This window comes from Lissotriton vulgaris, chromosome 6 (assembly GCF_964263255.1).
Source record: "Lissotriton vulgaris chromosome 6, aLisVul1.2, whole genome shotgun sequence".
In the NCBI taxonomy this organism is placed as follows: Eukaryota; Metazoa; Chordata; class Amphibia; order Caudata; family Salamandridae; genus Lissotriton; species Lissotriton vulgaris.
The window spans coordinates 1,164,985,624-1,165,005,207 of record NC_141694.1 but is presented as its reverse complement, the minus strand read 5'-3'; the positions used below and the strand labels follow the sequence as shown (position 1 = coordinate 1,165,005,207).

At 42.8% G+C, this 19,584-nt stretch overlaps 1 protein-coding gene across 1 annotated transcript in view; it reads left to right on the top strand.

Annotated features, from left to right (window-relative positions):
- Nucleotides 1-19,584, top strand: part of WDR64 (WD repeat domain 64) — a 2,246,160-nt gene that overhangs the window by 2,142,909 nt on the left and 83,667 nt on the right. Inside the window, exon 33 of the mRNA XM_086925751.1 lies at nucleotides 18,350-18,424. Coding sequence (XP_086781877.1) covers nucleotides 18,350-18,424 — 75 coding nt within the window. The remainder of the gene's footprint in view (nucleotides 1-18,349; nucleotides 18,425-19,584) is intronic.

The window sequence follows — 19,584 nt, the reverse complement described above, 5'->3', positions numbered from 1 at the left end:
TATATCAGTTTCTGCATTATCTTCCTCTGGACCAAAATAACTTACCTCAATTTCTGCACAAATCTTCTTAACATCTAATTCACATCCATACAAAAGAGCACTATTTAACTGTTTAAGTTTAAGTGCTGGACTTTTTGCATAGTACAACTTTCTCACTAATTTTCTCATTTTAGTATGATGCACTGCTAACATCCGGAAGTGATGAAAGACACTCTGGCATATTTTTTTAGAAAGACAAGCCAGAGAATGGCCTTGCAGACCCATTTTCTCTCGCACTCTGCATTGATCTAATTCTTGCAACATTTTAATTTTTTTTTTAGACTTTCTTTAGTGTACTTACGTAAGAAATTGCGAAAGAAATCAATTGAATCCTGTCGTACACTACAAATGCTACTACAATTCCAACTGTAAACAGGAGCATTAGGACGTCCCTCTAAAGCTTCTCTAGCCATAACATCTTCTACATTTCTAACCACAATTTTCTCTTTCTCAATAACAAAACCATCCTTCACCTCATACGCTCGACCACTGGTGTCAACTGCATGCAACAGATCGTTACTTTGAAAGTAACTCTCTTCATTAAAAAATGGCTCAGAAGTTGAAGTATGCATCCACTTCCCAGAAAACACTTTACAAAAATTACTCCTATTTATGTGTCTCTTCCATTTACTTTTACCTTTGAAAACTCGAATCGCCTTATTTAAAATATTTATTCTATTAAGTATTAAAATAAATAATTTTCTTTTTGTCTCAAATGCGCGCTCAACGATACCATCTATATATTGTTTCTTTTTTAAAAAAGCAGATCTTCTTTTAGAAACTTTCTCCTTTTGTAATAAATTCGAAACGACTCTGTTGTAAAACATACGCTTCCTGATTTGGCTGAATTGATTACTCCGGGTTTTACTGTACACACTTTCATCTCTCCTAATTCCAGAAACATTATTATCTTTGATTCCATATCTCCTTTTAGATAGTGATATCGTTTTCTCCTTCTGAACTTCAATATTTAAATTTTTCCTTCCCAAAATTCTTTTAAAAAACTTTTTAGTTTCCTTACCAGGAGCACTCTTCTTTGTATCCGTCCTCTCCTTCTTTGAAAATAATTCTATACTTTTCTTCTTCAAACTGTAAGTCCGTTTGTAGAGTTTCTTTTTTTCAATTCTGGTCGGCATCTTAATTTAAAATTTTGATGAAATTGTGAATCTGTAAAACACAAAAATAACAAATATTAGAGTTCACTACTAGCATATACCGTACAAATTAAAACCACACATTCATTTTCTAATGAAATACAGATAATAACAGAAAATCTCTGAACAAAGTAGTAAATCCTGTAGTGAATGTTCCTTGTGAATTTATCACACTCTATATTTGTTTTAACTTTATGGACAATTTTTGAAAAAAATTTTTAAAGCATACAAACAGTACACTTTTTTCAAGAACTATCGGTCATCATAAGTGTTTTAATCTTTTTTCTACGATCTCTTTTACACTTCATGAGAACATATCTTATCACTCTCATGAAGCACTTCATCGACGAATATATCAAGAAAACTGTCATCACGAATGCTTTGCTATAAATTTTCTTTTTATTTATTCAAAAGTTCATAATTTAAAAGAACTTCCAACATTAGTTCATCAGGGACTTCTTCAAGTCCATTGTCCTCATCTTCTTCTATCAGCTCTAAATAGGCTGAATCTAAGGATATGTCCATAAAATAATAATTTTCATCAGCTTCCTCTTGAACAACCGCGTCTAAAATTTCCTCCATCAGTTCATTAATGATGTCAAAATGAATTTCATTCTCTTCTGACCAATTCTCTATAGTTATTTTGATTAAATTCTTCTTTATCCTTTTAAAAAAATATAGAGACTAAATTATATCTTTTTCCATAAGTGTATAACTGAAAACTACCTTTACTAATTTTTAAACTACATATAATTTTATAATCTCTAACTTATTAACTCTATATATTGTAAGATACCACATTCCTCTTGTTTTGAAAAAGAAATTGGCAATATAACTCTAAACATTGACACTGAGCTTTTTTTCCATTAAAAAATTACTGTTGATAAAAGACATTTCACCGTAAAATTTATTTTTAGATTTTCTAGATATTTGAAATATTTATTACCTGTACAATAATTTTTAGAGACCCATTTTTTTATTTCATCACTACAAAGTGCAATATAAATGTATGCACTCTGAAGAAAAGGATCACACTATACAAACCATTTAATTCACTTAACAGATTACTACTTCCCACAGAGACAGTTCCATTTATGTTACAACAGCATACTCACCATGTCAATGTCTTAGCATATGCAAAATGTCATACTAACCATGAACAACCACCTCATAATAAAGCTCTACATTATTATGTAAAAAAGTGCCTATACATAGTATATTCACAGATATGCGGGAAACATGAGCATTACATTTAGATCCATATCATAATACCTCTCTGTAAATAAAGGTGAAACACTGCCAAACATAATACAACAAGATTTCAAAAATAATGAGCACTTCACAAGAATTAATTAAAAGAAACCTGAAAGAATTATACTCCAATGATTTCTAAATCTCAACTCCTTCCAAAAGAACACATGCACCAAGCTCATTAAAAGATAATTTGAACTGTCAATGGAGAAAATCTCAAAATACATATGTAGTATAAGCAGATAGAACCACATGTGAAATATTTAAGATAAAATCATGTTCTAAACATTTCAAAAAATATTCTTTATTATTTTCTTCACCACCCACAGAAATTGCCAAAGCAAAAAAAGGAACTCCCCTGAAAAAAAGAATATATACTCTCAATTTATCAATTCAAATGGCAGGTTGTTCCTTTCAGGCACCAAACACTCTAAAAATGGAAATAATAAAATTTTATTAACTTATTACAAACTTATTTTCTACACAATATACAATCATTATAGCATTGAACAAGCATAACTAATAAGTTCCCCAAAATCCTCTCCATTAAAAATAAATACAACATTTCTCATTTATAAAAGCATTGTGCCACAGATATGTCACTTTTCCCCATGTTAAAATTCATGCACCTACAACAGTAGGCTTTCATAACTAAAAGGCCAAGTCACAAAAAAAACAAAAGACTTATTTATGAAAACCTTGCGCCGCCAGTGCGTCACTTTTAGCATGGGAAAAGTGACGCACGGGTGGCGCAAGGCCGTCATAAATAAGGCCCCATGTCCATAGACAAAAACTACAGGGCCAGCATTATACACATGCAAGCAGTACACTTGCACAGAACCACCAAACCCCAAGGGCCACCATGTTAATATATATCCTTAATATAATAAACCTCTGAGAATGGATACATATTTGCGTGGCAGCCCATAACAAAAATTTGGCGTCCTCTGACTCTGATCCACTACCGAACACCCTAACCCCCCCCTCCCTCTTCACTAAACTCCGCACTCCACCCCACCCGGACCCCCTATTACAAACCCCCTACCTACCCTCCCTGCCCAAGGCCACCATGAGCCTCGAACCGCCCCTGGTAAAGTTATAAGACACAGCATTACTAAAACTCAAAGAATAGGCAACAGGCAGATAAACTAAATAGTACATAAAGACACATATTTTTTACATAATACTTTTGAAAAACATGTAGTATTTTTTTTAAATCTATCATGCAACTGGCCCTCTAGAACCGCTTTCAAAACGCCAACTATAAACCTTTACATTTTATTTTTAAACCATACACTTTCAATTACATTATTTATTTATTTACAATTCCTGTAATGTTACACACCTTTTCTAAAATACACCAGTCCCTGTTATTTATAAGGATTTATTTTCATTCTTCATCAGTGATACTTTCTTAACAAATAATGAAAATCACTGTAACCTTTCAAACAACAAAGCTAACGCGGTAAAAATAACTCTCCATTTGCTTTACTTTAAGAATGTAGATTATGTACCCCACGCATGCGATTCATGATATTTGCATTTGGCAGCAAATACCGACCTTGAATCGGAAGACATGAACAAGAGCTCCATTGTCACATTTAAAACTGAACGTAGCATCTGCTCACACACATATCTTTCACTTAGCTAACATTCACAGAAAACCGCATTGGTGTAAAAAAAAATTGACCTTCCTTTACAATTTGCTCCCTTATTTTTTAACGCATCCTCCACTTCAAGACAGGCTATTTTTTTGATAACTACTAAGCAATATTTAAGTGACTAGACTGCTAGAAAATGTATCAAGTCATTCTGCTCCTCTCCACTGCATAGCCGGCGACCTATTTCTGTGGAGTTGCTATAGAACCGGCAGTGCTGCGCCGTTTCCTTTACCATCTTGGTAAATTCAAAATGGATGTCCCTCCTGCCTTCGCAAACGAGCCGGACCACTTAGAACTATTTCGACAGAGAATGCTTCTCTACTACGGCACCTTAGCACTCTCAACTTTGAATACTTCATATCGATTATCATTTCGATATTCATATTTCACCTGTGTGCAGCCTGTATTTCATTGCCTGAGCTGTGATTTCACGTGGGCCCTGGACTTATGTCTCTGCAATTTGGTACCTCCTGAAGCGAATTACAATCACCTCATGAATCCGTTAATTGATCATGAACAGCTTTGTTACAACGGAGGGTTTATGGCCTTTGCAGCGATACAAGGAGTTCTGGGTCATTGGAGTATATACGCAGCGGCGCAAGATTTCCTAACAGAGAGCTACATCGAAAACCCACCGAGCTGTCCTCTGATGGTAAAAGACGCTCCGATAATGACAGATCATGAATGCTCCTTTCCTCTTCTCAATTGGATGGCTGACATGTTTTCAGATAATAACAGTGATTTCCTGTTAGAAGCACTTGCTGCCTACTTTGCCTACACAATGGACGGTTAACTCTTTCCTAACAGAGAGCTACATCGAAAACCCACCGAGCTGTCCTCTGATGGTAAAAGAAGCTCCGATAATAACAGATCATGAATACTGCTTTACTCTTTTCCATTGGATAGCTGACATACTTTCAAATGATAACAGTGATTTCCTGTTAGAAGCAGAAGCTACCTACTTTGCCTAAACAATGCTTCGATAACTCTTATGGATTGGTGTCGTTACAACGCAGGCTATTACAACGCCTGCTGTTACAACGCGGTTTCTACATCGCATACCACTACAACGCATAGTGCTTTTAAGCGCTGGATAGTGATTTATTTAATTTACTATTCCAACTCCAGTCCCCGTGGATAGTAGGGAAGGTGTTGGATAGTAAATTAAATATATTCCCTATCCTAGAGCGCCCCCCAGCGCAATGCATTGTAATGGTTTGCGTTGTAATGGTTGCGTTGTAATGGTAGTGCGTTGTAATAAATGCGTTCTAAGTGATGTTTCCCACTCTTATGCAAGCCATTGACGTTCTCATTTCATTTTGCCTCCCTATATTCTTCACGTTCTTTTCCATATTTTCTTATGAAGAACAGACCTATTGGCTTTACTAACAGTGGACATTATGATTTTGTGCTGGTTAAATTTTGGTCTTTTATGTGGACTACATTTTTTTCTTCGGCTACTCGATTTTCAACTTTATTTTTTTACACTCTAATCTCAACAATTCTATTGCATATCTTATCTTATGTTATTTCAAACGTACTCGATGCTAAACTCGCTAATATATGCTACATGTGCCCTAATTAATGTGTAAATATTAAACGAGTTTTTTATAACTGTAAACGCCATTTCGCCTCTCAACTGCTTATTTCCGCCTGCTCCTTTAACTTTCTATAAAATTATTTTTTTTAAATACTTTACAGAAAAATATCTTCTTTCAACAATATTTCCATTGTTTCTTGTGCTGTATTTCAAATGCAATACTGCAACCTTCAAAAGATATCCAGCGACGGCTCGTGGAGGGAGTTACGGTGGGGCAGGAGGGCGGGGAGGGGGAGGGGCAGGGCGGAGGTTGCTAAAAACCGGCATATGGATAATTGCAGGTAAGTAAACAATTTAATTAATAAAACGAATTTCGTAGCTCGCACTGCATTGCATTTTGCGATGCAAGGCGCACTACGAAATTCGTTTTATTAATTAAATTGTTTACTTACCTGCAATTATCCATATGCCGGTTTTTAGCAGCCTCCACCCTGCCCCTCCCCCTCCCCACCCTCCTGCCCCACCGTAACTCCCTCCACGAGCCGTCGCTGAAGATATCTCAATACAGTAGTTCTCCTCAATAGTGATTTGCGCACCATCCAACAGATTACATACATGCACCTCTCACCATTTTGTCGCTTTTGGCGCCTTTTTTTCCCCTCACACAGTAACATAAGAAAAACTTAATAGTGCTTTGCATGTACACAGCTGATTGATAAACTGATGATGTATAACCACTAGCATTTTCATATATAGTTCCTAAACTGAAAGGCCAGAGACCTTCTTCCATTTATTAAAATATAATATACTTCCTGATAAGAGTGTACAATTTTTTTTCCAAACTATATTAATTTTTCTTCAACTATAGCGTTTGTATTCCATGTACTACTGACAATACCAATTACTGTGTTTTTTGCAATTTCTGTACTCATATTACATAATGATTTGCCTTCAAAACAGTGCATTTCTGAATAAACATTTCAAATATTCACGTTCTCTCTTTTAATCCATAATCTCAACTGAAATGATTATATATTGAAAAACTATTCATGTGTTCCACGTAACCTCAACTGTACTAACTGAGGACCTTATTCATGAAGACCTTGCGCCGCCGGTGCGTCCTTTTTTAAAAAGGGAAAAAGTGACGCACCGGTGGCGCAAGGCCTTCATAAATAAAGCCCTGAATGGAAAGGGGCGACCACTCGGTCCCCCCGAACGTATGGTGGAGTACCCCGATCCCCCTGGGAAGCCATTTTGGGCGGGAGGCGAGTCCCGGCTGGTATGCCCGAAGCGGCGTAGCTGGGGCGAGCCTTTTCCCGCCCAAGAGAGGGTTGTCCTAGACACCGACAACGCTAGCCACGCCCCGGAGGCAGATTGGAGGTGGGTTCACGCCCGCCCGAAGAAGGATAAAAGGAGCGACAAGCCAAAGAAGCATCCTCTTGTTCCTGTGCTCTGAAGCTGCACCTCCCCGTTGCACGTGAGCTCGAGACGGAACGAAGAGCCAATTTTGAGAATTTAATTTCGTGTTTACTCTTTCAGTGAGTTCGGAGTTTCCTGGCCTAGGACCTCATGAAGCATACGTTGACGATGCCTAGCAAGAAGGTCGGAAAGAGGGTCGGGACCGATCAGATGCTTCGTATGCTGATGAAAGACATGGCGGATATGAAGAAGCAGATGGCGGCAATGAATGGTGCGGGGGGACCTAAGAGAGTCATCGGACCAGCATTGCCGGGAGTAGTCCCTAACGGGAAAGGTAGAAGGGCCAAGAGGGGAGCGTCGGGGGGGGAGGCCCCGGTTCCCGAAGCACCCCCAGCGCACCCGGTCACCCCAATCGAGGCCCCGACTCCTGTCCCGAACGCGGGGCAACCAATCCCTGTGGTAATCACTCCTGTGAACGGGGAGGATATGCCTCCTGAGCTGGCTGCCCAGTTGGCGGCATGGTTGGGCAAAGAGAACGAGGGGGCCACGGCTGAGGAAGCCAGAGTGATAATGAAGCAGTTGCGGCAATCGAAAGATGCTGCGAAGGCACCGTGTCCTTTTGTTTCCCCGCAGGCTCCCGTGGAACAACCAGTATCGGGCGTTGGTTCGGCAGGGACTACGGTCACAGTTACCGGTTCAGGTAAGCAGCCATTACCGATGGCAGGGGAGGGATCGGTACCTTCAAGGAGGGAGAAAGTTGTTCAGCATATCCCAATTGAGGTAAAAGAAAGGATATGGGCTGATAAATAAGTGAACATGTTTTCCTTGCTGACCGATCACTATGAGATTGAGCATGTAAAGAACCAAAAAGAGTTTCTGCATCCTAGTGTATGGCGCGCCAAGATGGCCGGTTTCAGAGTTGATGAAACAATAGGCAATTGGGGCAGAGCGTTTGGAATGTTCACTGCAATTATGGGGGAACGGAGGCCCGAATTATTGGTGGAATTAGCCGTGTATCAGACACGTATCATGGAATTTTATGAGACATATGGTGGTAATCAATGGTTTTGTTACGATAACATATTTCGTAAGTCCAAGGAGTACGACACATCCCTGACGTGGGATTGTTTCGACTCCATTTCCTGGCAGAAAATAGAGAAGTCAGGCAGGGCAAAGTCGCCATCTTTGGGGGGAAACGTGGTCGAGTTTTCCCGCCATTCGTCCGGGGCGCCCTTTCGGGCGGGATCAAGCAATGATCAGCACACAAGGAATAATGGCAACTCAGGTAAAAAAGGGGCATGCTGGAGCTTTAACAGAGGCAAATGTACTAGGCCGCAAGGGTCTTGCAGGTTTAGGCATGTATGTGCAGGGTGCGGGCAGTCCTCGCACCCCGAGACCATGTGCAGAGCCAAGACTGGTGATACGGGAAATAGAGGGGGCGCCAAACAGGTCTGAAATAGTCCGAGGGGCGCCTCTCCCTACCCCGGTTGACATCATGGCAATGATTCCTTGGCTCAACGAATATCCGGATCATATCGCCGCTGGGGTGTTACGAGATGGTTTTTCGTATGGTTTCCGCATCCCGGCGGGGGGTTTTCAGGGTAAAGCACAATGTAGGAACCAACTGTCGGTTCTGCAGAATACGGCGGTGGTTTCAAGCAAAGATTGGGAAGGAGGTGACCCGAGGTCGGGTTGCCGGACCATATGACATGCCACCAGTTGCTAATTTTGTTTGTTCGCCTCTGGGAGTGGTCCCCAAAAAGGACCCAGGGGAATTCAGGCTGATACATAATTTGTCAGCTCCAAGGGGTCTTTCGGTGAACGATGCGATAGACCCGGAAGTTTGTTCGGTGCGGTACTCATCTTTTGACGAGGCCGTCGCCATGTTGAATCGCCTGGGGCCCGGAGCGCTGATGGCCAAATCAGACATTGAGTCGGCGTTCCGGTTGCTCCCGGTACACCCAGATGATCAGCGTCTCCTTGGTTTCATGTTTCAGGGGCGCTATTACATGGATAAATGTATGCCAATGGGTTGCTCCATCTCGTGCGTATTTTGAGAAATTTAGTAGTTTTTTGCAATGGGCGTTCACAAGAACAACGGGGTTTACACATGTGATGCATTATCTTGACGATTTTCTATTCCTGGGGGCAGCCAGAGACATAGAATGTGCACAGGCTTTGAATGAATTTTGTGATCTCATGAATCGTTTTGGCGTGCCATTGGCACCAGGAAAAACAGTGGGCCCGGCTACTTCGCTCGAGTTTCTTGGAATAGAGCTCGATTCCGAAGAGGGGTGCTTCCGTTTGCCTAAGGAAAAGGTAACGAAATTTAAGGCATCGCTTGAAACATGTATTAGCGAGGTGAAGGTAAATCTGCATCAGTTGCAGCAGGCTGTGGGTCAGCTGAATTTTGCCCTTAGAGTAATACCGATGGCTCGCCCCTTTTCCCGCTCTATTGCTCAAGCCATGGTCGGCCTTAAGGAAGGGCACCACCGCACAAGGCTCTCGGCAGAGGTTCGCCAGGACATGCGCATATGGTTGGCATTCCTGGCGGATTTCAATGGTCGGGTCGTGTGGAACAAACCAGCGGTTTCTTCCGAGGAGCTGGGGTTGTGGACTGACTCGGCAGGGAGTGTGGGTTTTGGCGCCATCTTTGGTAATCATTGGTCAGCACGAACCTGGCCGGCATGGTGGCACGAGAGTGGACTCACAGGTAACATTGGGTTTCTCGAACTGTTCCCTATTCTGGTGGCCTTAAAAACATGGCCTGAGGGGTTTCGTGATCGCTCTGTGGTGTTCTGGTCTGATAATATGACCGTGGTTGAGTGTATCAATAGTCAGGCAGCCCGCTGCAAATGGATCTTGAGATTGCTGAAAGAAATTGTCCTGCTGTGGATGAGACTGAACGTCCACTTTAGGGCAAGACATGTGCCAGGGGTGTTAAACCAGGCAGCTGATGTGCTTTCTCGTTCCCGTATGCAGGCCTTCTGGGGTTTTCTGCCCTCAGCGGACCCGGTGGCGGCACCATTTCCCGAAGCTCTCTGGTCTCTCGGTGCCCCGGACTACAAGACCTCGTGGGAGAGAGTCTAGCACCCAGGACAAGGAAGGCATATGAAGGGGCGTTCCGTTCCTATTGGTCCTTTTTGGGTTCAGCTAGGGGGGAGCTTTGGGGCCAAGAAGAGTATGCCCTGAAATTTTTGTTATCATTACATCAGGCAGGCAAATCAGTGGCTACGGCCAATAGACACCGGGCCGCCATTTCTTTCATGGCACGGGCTCATGGCATCCAGGACCCCACTGCGTCTTTTCTGGTACAGAAGGCGCTGCGAGGGTAGCAGAGTTGATGAGAGGCACCTGATAGGTCTGGAAATATTAGCCCGGTTACTGTCCGTACTCCCTGCGACATGTTCATCTCAATCAGAGACTGTGCTATTCCGGGCTGCTTTTGCATTAGCATTCCATGGGGCTATGCGGGTAAGCGAACTGGTAGCAAGGAACAAGCAGGATACGGGGGGAGGTCTGTGCCGAGAGCACGTTCAAATTAAGGGGGAGACAATGGTAGTCTCATTTGCCAGGTCCAAGACCGATCAGAGAGCGATCGGGGACAGCGTAGTAGTCCAGCGGATTCCGGGATCTCCCATGTGCCCGGTAGCATGCGTTGAGGAGTATTTGGCGCAGAGGGCGGCATCATGGGGGGGAAGCCTGCTGAGGCACGCTGACGCCACCCCACTGACGAGGTTTCAGTTCCGGCGGGTGCTAACAATGGCAATCGCAGCTGCGGGCTTGAACCCGTGCGAGTTCGGGACTCATTCCTTCCGGATAGGGGCTGCTACAGAGGCTACAGCCAGGGGTCTGAGTGTTGAAAAAGTGAAACAGTTGGGGCGTTGGTCCTCAAATTGTTATAAAAGGTATGTGCGGTTGCACATGTTGTGAAGCTAATGTCATGCACTCACGCTTCTTGTTTTTTGTTTGGTTTACAGTTTCGCGAGCTTACGAGGCGGGGCGGACTGTGCAGTCGACCCGACACCTGGGAACCAGCGGTCAAAGATCACCGGATGAGGAAAGAGTGGTGTGGGTCGTGGGCCACTCATACGTGAGGCGTGCCACAGACGCATTCAAAGCAGGTGACATGATTCACATGGCTGGGGAATACGGGTACAGGGTGACCTTCTACGGAAGGGGCGGGCTCTGTATTGACCAGTTTCAAACTTTTATGGAGGGTTTGTTAGGGCGGACAAGGTCACTGCCATCTGTAATCATAGTGCATCTTGGGGGCAATGATTTGGTGACCGCTGGTCGACGAGTACTTCTCGAGTTGATACTATCCACAGTAAGTTGGTTGGCGAGAAGGGTTCCGGGGTGCACGATTGCATGGTCACATATGATTCCGCGGAAGGTGTGGCGGGGGGCTAATTCAGTGTCTGCTATAAATCATTCGGTGAAGAAAGTGAATAACAAACTTGGTAGGTTGTTCCGTACAGGTACATTGCATTCTATTCCTCATGGATGTATCAGGGGGGACCATATGTATCTGGAAGATGGGGTCCATTTGTCCCGGGAGGGGAATGTTTTACTCATAGGAGACTTCGTAGCTTGGTTAAAGAGTTTGTGCAGCCATGACCTTTAAGTAGGAGTTTTGTGGGGGGTCCGGAAAGCCGGTCAACTATCCGGCCTGTGGCGGTAAGGTCATGATCGGTGAGCAGTAATTGGAAGATCCCTAGAGGTGGGGGCGTCACCCATTACGGATGGGAGCGCCCGGGGGGAGGCGGCCATTGGCCCCTCAAACGGGGAGGCGGTCCCCTCTAAGGATGGGGACGCCGAAAGGGAAGGCGGCCATGGGCCCCTCCCTGGGGAGGAGGGGCTACGGGCCCCTCCTGGGAATTTCCCGGGGCCAGGACATCTGCGACGGCAGATGTGGTAAGTTGTGTGGGGTGGGAGGGGGGTCTACGCTACCTTCTAGACACCTCACACGAGTCCTCGGACGACCACTAAGATGGCGTCGAGTTAACAGAGGGCCCCCGCTAAGACAAGGGAAATTGGAAGCAGGCACAGAGGTACAGCCCTCTGTGCGACCGCCCCTCACAAATGAGGGGGGAGTTCTGGTATGGGGGATCTGACACCGGTTACGACCTTGCCGTTGGCCCGTAATGTTAGGATGTACAATTTCAATTTTGAGAAATGCATTTGCAGGATGTTTAGTATCGGCTAGGAGAACCTTTGTATTAGAGATGTGTTAAGGTCAGCCAAGAACATCGTAATGTGTAAATGAAATTGTACATGATATGAAACTGTTAATTTAATGTTTTAATTTTGTTTCATATTTTAATAAATACGGCCGGGAGGGTAACTCCCTCCCGCCTTCCAAAAGTTCAGAACCGTTTCCGTCTTCCCATCCTTGGGGATTGTGTTGAGAGGGGGTGGCGGGTATCTCAGCCATATGGAAAGGGGCGACCACTCGGTCCCCCCGAACGTATGGTGGAGTACCCCGATCCCCCCGGGAAGCCATTTTGGGCGGGAGGCGAGTCCCGGCTGGTATGCCCGAAGCGGCGTAGCTGGGGCGAGCCTTTTCCCGCCCAAGAGATGGTTGTCCTAGACACCGACAACGCTAGCCACGCCCCGGAGGCGGATTGGAGGTGGGTTCACGCCCGCCCGAAGAAGGATAAAAGGAGCAACAAGCCAAAGAAGCATCCTCTTGTTCCTGTGCTCTGAAGCTGCACCTCCCCGTTGCACGTGAGCTCGAGACGGAATGAAGAGCCAATTTTGACCCGCCCACCAGCCCCTGATGACAGCGAATTGTTTGAATAAAGTCGAGTGACGTGATATTGTTTCTCTTACAGGTTGTCTGAATAAAAGTTGGTAATTGGGTATGTAATAAAGTTGATAATTTTCTGTTTCAGCATGTGTTATTCAGCAGTAGAGAGTATATTTTGATTTGCATGAGTATAATTGTCTTTTCTCCTCTTTAGCTTAGATTGTCGTATTTATTTTGGTCGGGCGGTAAGGTCATGATCAGTGAGCAGTAATTGGAAGATCCCTAGAGGTGGGGGCGTCACCATTACGGATGGGAGCGCCCGGGGGGAGGCGGCCATTGGCCCCTCAAACGGGGAGGCGGTCCCCTCTAAGGATGGGGACGCCGAAAGGGAAGGCGGCCATGGGCCCCTCCCTGGGGAGGAGGGGCTATGGGCCCCTCCTGGGAATTTCCCGGGGCCAGGACATCTGCGACGGCAGATGTGGTAAGTTGTGTGGGGTGGGAGGGGGGTCTACGCTACCTTCTAGACACCTCACACGAGTCCTCGGACGACCACTAAGATGGCGTCGAGTTAACAGAGGGCCCCCGCTAAGACAAGGGAAATTGGAAGCAGGCACAGAGGTACAGCCCTCTGTGCGACCGCCCCTCACAAGTGAGGGGGGAGTTCTGGTATGGGGGATCTGACACCGGTTACGACCTTGCCGTTGGCCCGTAATGTTAGGATGTACAATTTCAATTTTGAGAAATGCATTTGCAGGATGTTTAGTATCGGCTAGGAGAACCTTTGTATTAGAGATGTGTTAAGGTCAGCCAAGAACATCGTAATGTGTAAATGAAATTGTACATGATATGAAACTGTTAATTTAATGTTTTAATTTTGTTTCATATTTTAATAAATACGGCCGGGAGGGTAACTCCCTCCCGCCTTCCAAAAGTTCAGAACCGTTTCCGTCTTCCCATCCTTGGGGATTGTGTTGAGAGGGGGTGGCGGGTATCTCAGCCATATGTTTTCTTTTCTCGACCTCACTTACTGATACTAGAACCTGCAAGCCAATTACGGCCCGTGAACTCTTTCTTAGTAGGTCGCGCACTGTACAGACAGTTGTACCTCTGTTAAAAAAAATGTATTACTGTTACCAAGCACCGCCACAGTTCCGCTTCACTCAGAGTTAATCACTGCTCCCACGCTTCTACAGGCCAGACGCTATGTCGTATTTCTCTCCTTATCACCCTTTCATCTCCACAATAACAAACAGTTCTCCGCCAGCCACCAGAGAACAGAGTCAGATGCAGAGGCACCAACAAGTGAAATACGACATACCCTCTGCTCTGAGAAAGCAACCAAGCGGTAATTGTGAAAGAAAACATTCAGTAGCGCTTTAAAAATACCAATGCAATTATATAATTATTTTTTTGAAAACGTTCCAATTACTTTGATAGGACTATCTGTGTGTGCCTCCACAGCAAACTTCCTCAGCCCGAACTGAAGGCAGACACAGACAGACACACAGACAATAAGATAACACAGGGCAACGGAGATGGAAAACAGAAGGGACATGAAGATGCAGTCAAACAGCAGGACTGAGAGAGCTATTTATATACTCTGTTTGCTACCTCAATGTACGAACACATTTACTGCACAAATCTCTGTACAACCTCATGGTCAAAACTTTTCATTTTTATTTCACTCGACCACCTCCCTTTCTCACCCCACCAGTGCAAACCGCGACGACAAACCGCACTTTAATTTTGTCGTCTAACAAAAACTTTGTGAATACCTTAATCATTACCACTTTAGCCCCCTTCCCCCTCCCTCTCGCCCCACCCCCACCAGTGCAGGCCACGGCCACCAACCAGCCTGAAATTTTGTCGACTGACAAAAAGTTTACTAATTCATTAACCATTAGCATTTTTTGACGACGGTATCACTAGTAATTTACCATTTCTCTCTCTTTCTGCATTATCTGTCTGTCTGCTAATATCATTTCTTCACTTCCTGAACAACTTCTCTCATTATATATAAACGCTTCAAAATTTCAAAAATAATTACTCTCTATATTAAAAATATTTTTTACTGCGTATTCAACATTTAAATGAAAGAAATTACTTTTGGAAATACAACACATTATGACAGCCAAAAATTAGTTATTACGAGGAAAATAAATCATTGTTTGTGATTAAACTATATTTTACGGTACATGACAAAACAAACTGTTACAGACTTACCTTTACCAATGCTTTGTACGATGTACAACAGTGACAGACACAAAACAGATATTCGTTTGACGGAACTGTCTATTAAGCTTCTATCACTGCAACCAAAATTCAATGGCACAGATATCCAGTCAATACACACTCATATAACTCTCTTCAGCCAATCACATTTCCTCACGCAAAATTGTAAAATCAAATTTACATTTCAATTGGTTGTCCTTCACAATATTTTCAATCTCACGTGAGAGTCACCCATCACCAACTGCCATCTCCGGCTGTTTCATAGTAACACCTCATTCTGCACCTGGCTGAAGGCACAGGTCAAAAGTTCATGTCTCAACGTTCTACAGCAAACTAAGAAGACTGTTTTCCCTCCAGAAACACCTGCCAATCCACAGCTCTGTTACATGTCATTTTTTTTCACACCCAATAGTACTTTTCGTTTAACATAAACATTACAATGCAACGTACTCTTCAATCTCCACTTATTACAATCAACCAATCATTTTTATTTTTTTAACCACACCCAGCCTCATCCTTTTTTTATCCTGACTTTCAGCTTCTAACTACCATTCCACTTCCAGAACCGATCGGAGGACGACTACAAATCCCTTGAAAATGAAGGTCTGGCTAATAGGACACAGTTATATTCACTGGAGTGAAAAATATGCAGCAAGCAGACGAATTTGCAACCTTGGTTTAACAAATGTACACATAACGTGGATTGGAAAAAGAGGATTGAAATGTCACCAATTGATTCCATTGGTGAAAACTTTTATGCATCTCCCAGAACCAGACCTTATAATTGTGCACTGTGGTGGGAACGATCTAGGCACAATCACTGGGGTAGGTCTGGAAATGCTTCTAAAAGACACCTTTCGACAATTGATGACACTTTTTCCTCGAACTGCCTTGGTATATTCCAATATATGCCAAAGACAGAAATGGAATTGTTCCAATCAACATTGTGCACAAATTGAGAAAGCAAGGAGACATGTAAATAAATCTGTTTCTGCTTTCCTCAGAGATTATAGCATGGGTTCTATTTACCACAACAACTTGCGTTACCACATGCAAGACGTCTATAGGAGGGACGGTGTTCATTTCACAAATGAGGGAAACAGAATCTTCCTCTGCAACATCAGGCTCTGCATCGGTACTTACTTATAAATGCAGAAAACACTCAATTAACACAAGGGCTCTTTTCAGAGCCACCTTATATCTAAGCACTCAAACTTCTGATTTATCTCCATTTTCACACTCTTGTAAATAGGTGTGCACGACCGGGTGCGCGCACCCCGCAACTTTTAAAAAAAAAAATATATATCTTTTCGCGTTTAAGGGCCTTACTACACACCCCGAGAAAACCTACGCAGCAAGACTATCTCTACCTTCTCCCCTTTCCATGTTTCAACGCTTTGAAATGAACAATATATTTACTTGCAGTGACAAAATGGCGGTCAACACTTCCTGATTTCCTTCGAATCGAACGTTAACAGACGGCACGCAGCAGAAAAAAATTCCGCTCACGCGCAGCCGCTTGGGTGCGCGCCCCCGTGCGCGCGTATAGATATATAATTGACTTTAACTTTAATTTTCTCAGCAACTACTGAACGGATTTACACCATTCCAAAAAAAGCGTAATCTGCGAACCGGACTCTACAGTTTTGCCAAATTTCTTATAAATCCATTCAGCCGTTCGACCTGTAGCCGAGTCTAAAGGTCCTATGGAAAATAACATGGAAAAAACACGTTTTGGGACCCCCTTTTTATCTCAGCCCCCACTTGACCAATCCCCCCCAAACTTTCAGGGAAGGAGCGCAGCGGACCGAGCCATCTTCTTTGAGAAATTCGCTAAGATTCTTCAACCAGGGCCAAAGTTATTCCAAATAGAATGTTGAGGATTTCCTATGGAAACTAGGTCCTAACTATAACTACCTACTGGCGACCGCCAGTAGGTAATATATATATAATTTAAGGAGTTGATGGTTTAAAATATTATTTTTCATTATTTTTGTGTAGTCCTATACCACATATTTAAGATAACAGATTTTAAGGTCCCATCACCAACAAACACCTTACTGGGGTCCCTATAGAGTTCAAGTTTGGAACATCAAAGGGAACCAGTAAGCTGGTCGTCTTGCTCCTGCTAACAGCCAAATGGCTAAGAAGGTGGAATTGGGTAGAACCCCTGTGGTACTGAACTGGTCCCACAGACTTTAGCAACTGATGCTGATGGAAACACATGTACAAGATATTGCAGAAAAGGGCAAAAAGGATTATTTAATTGGACTCCATGCTGGATTTTCCTGTAAAGGATGATAGATCAATAACTTTCCCAAATATGTTGAGGGCATTGCAGATTTTTCCTCAAGAGGAAGCCCAATATGATAACTCTTAGAGTTCTCTAGGGACCCAATTGGTGACCTGATGGAATGTATCTGTGTTTAAAGGATAGGCTGAGCCTTCAGATTATTATGGATTGCTCCACCTCTCAGATCTGGATGAGAAGACTGTATGAGTTATTATACTCTGCATTTTCTGAAATAATAATAACAAGTTATGGAACCCTAAAAACAGAGCACAGATGGAAATCCATGCATGTGTTGAGAACGAAGCAAGGGAGTCAAAATACACCCCTGTTTCAGGCCATTTGCTATAACTAATCATATAGTTAGGCTACCATCTGCCCCTATTAACTTGGCATATGTAGAGCATTTAGTACTCTAGTACCATTGAGTATGCCTAGTTCAGTCTGTGTTTACCTGAACCTTGGTTGACGAACATTATTAAAGGTTTCAAGTGGTATGAATTAAGTCATAGTTGTAAAACTGTAATTTATGTCAAGTTAAAGATTACTTGGAGAGCCCATGTGTGCCAATTTGAAAATGTGCATTGAGATAGATTTAGAGCCATTGGGAACATGAGTACAAATTTCAAGATAAGTACATTATTTTATACAAGTCTAGAGATGAGATTAAAGATGTGGATAGCAATGTTCTATGATTTAGACACATCATGAAAAGGAGAAGTATGAAACAGATGTTTCACACTCTTTATGATTCAGCGAAAGATATTGGTTTTCAAGATAAGTGGGCATTCAGAGTTTTAATATGTAGGAAAAGTCAATGTATCCTGAGGACATGTCCAGGGGTAAACGCCCTCCTTTTAAGTGGGCAGGCAAGTGTTTTCGTGTTTAAGGTTGCCCTTCCTCAAGACAAGGGTGCAAGCACCATCGACATGCAGCATTCTTTACTCATGATTAGAAGCTAAACCCGAAAGGTTGATTAGACTATATAATGTTTGTTTTAATATTTTACAGCTTAAAAGACCTCCTCTTGAAGGTATGACACGTGCAAGCAAAGACGCTGTTTTTGGCAATATTCCAATATACAAGGTAAGTTTGTTTAATTTTCATTTCATAAGAATAGCTCAACAAAATTTGGGAGGAGCTCTTTTTTTAAAATATCTGACAGAATTTTGTGATAATCTTCCTACAGTAGTGCGATTTCAACATAATCAAAGGGGTATTTGATGTGCGCTCACAAAACATTTGAGCCCCACAGTGTCATAACAAGAAATGATATTTCAAGAGCATTGTCACTTGGCTAAAGTACTTTTTGTGAACAGTATTTAGTAAAAACAGGACACTACACAATGCTTACGATATATTGTTAGTAACAGGTAAAAACAGTCAGCTATTGAAACTATAAAAACGCTAAAGTCATCCTTACCCATAAAATAACTAAAGTCAGATTTCATAGGGTTTGCAAAGTAGTCCAAGCAGGAAGCAACGAACAATCTAGGGAATATACAAATGGGGATTGCTCTCAGAGACATTCATAAAGGAATAAATTGATTGGATACGAATGCACCATTAAAAATAACCTGATTAGTCTTGGACAACAGGTTCTTCAGAAAAGTTATTTGAGGATCTTCTACAAAACGGTTTTGTCTTGAGTATGAGTGATCGTGTGAGTGCGATGGTATGATAAGAGAGAATGTAGGTGTGTAGTTTTAGTTTGGGGTTGCCTTTGCATTTGATGTCTGTTATCTGAACTTAAAAACTTGAAATGTATTATATTGTGGACAAGGTCATTCACAAATTGACAATCTTCCCTGTGCCTATGCAATAATGATATGCATTTGCAAATTGTGTGTTTTATGAATAAGTAATTGCAGTGAACTTTGGTATATATTTTGTATATTGATAACATTATTTTAAAAAAAGCATATATATTTAAAAATAAGAAAAATAATACAATTTACATTTTTTAAATGAATTTGTGTGTGTTACACTGTAGGTGGGGACTGATTTAGGCAATGAGCCATAGGAGGCCACAGCTAAAGTAATATAGGTTGAATAGGAGGTTTTGCTTCAGTATTTAGGGGGTCATTAGGATGGCAGACGGATCTGCGTCCGTCCGCCACCCCGAGATAGAGGGACCGTCCGCATGGGCAGTGGCGGTCCCTCCATGCAAATTAGGATGTGACCGCCACTCTGGCGGTCACATCCTGTACCTTTAACTTTGCGGCGGGTTCTGCTTGAAGCAGCAC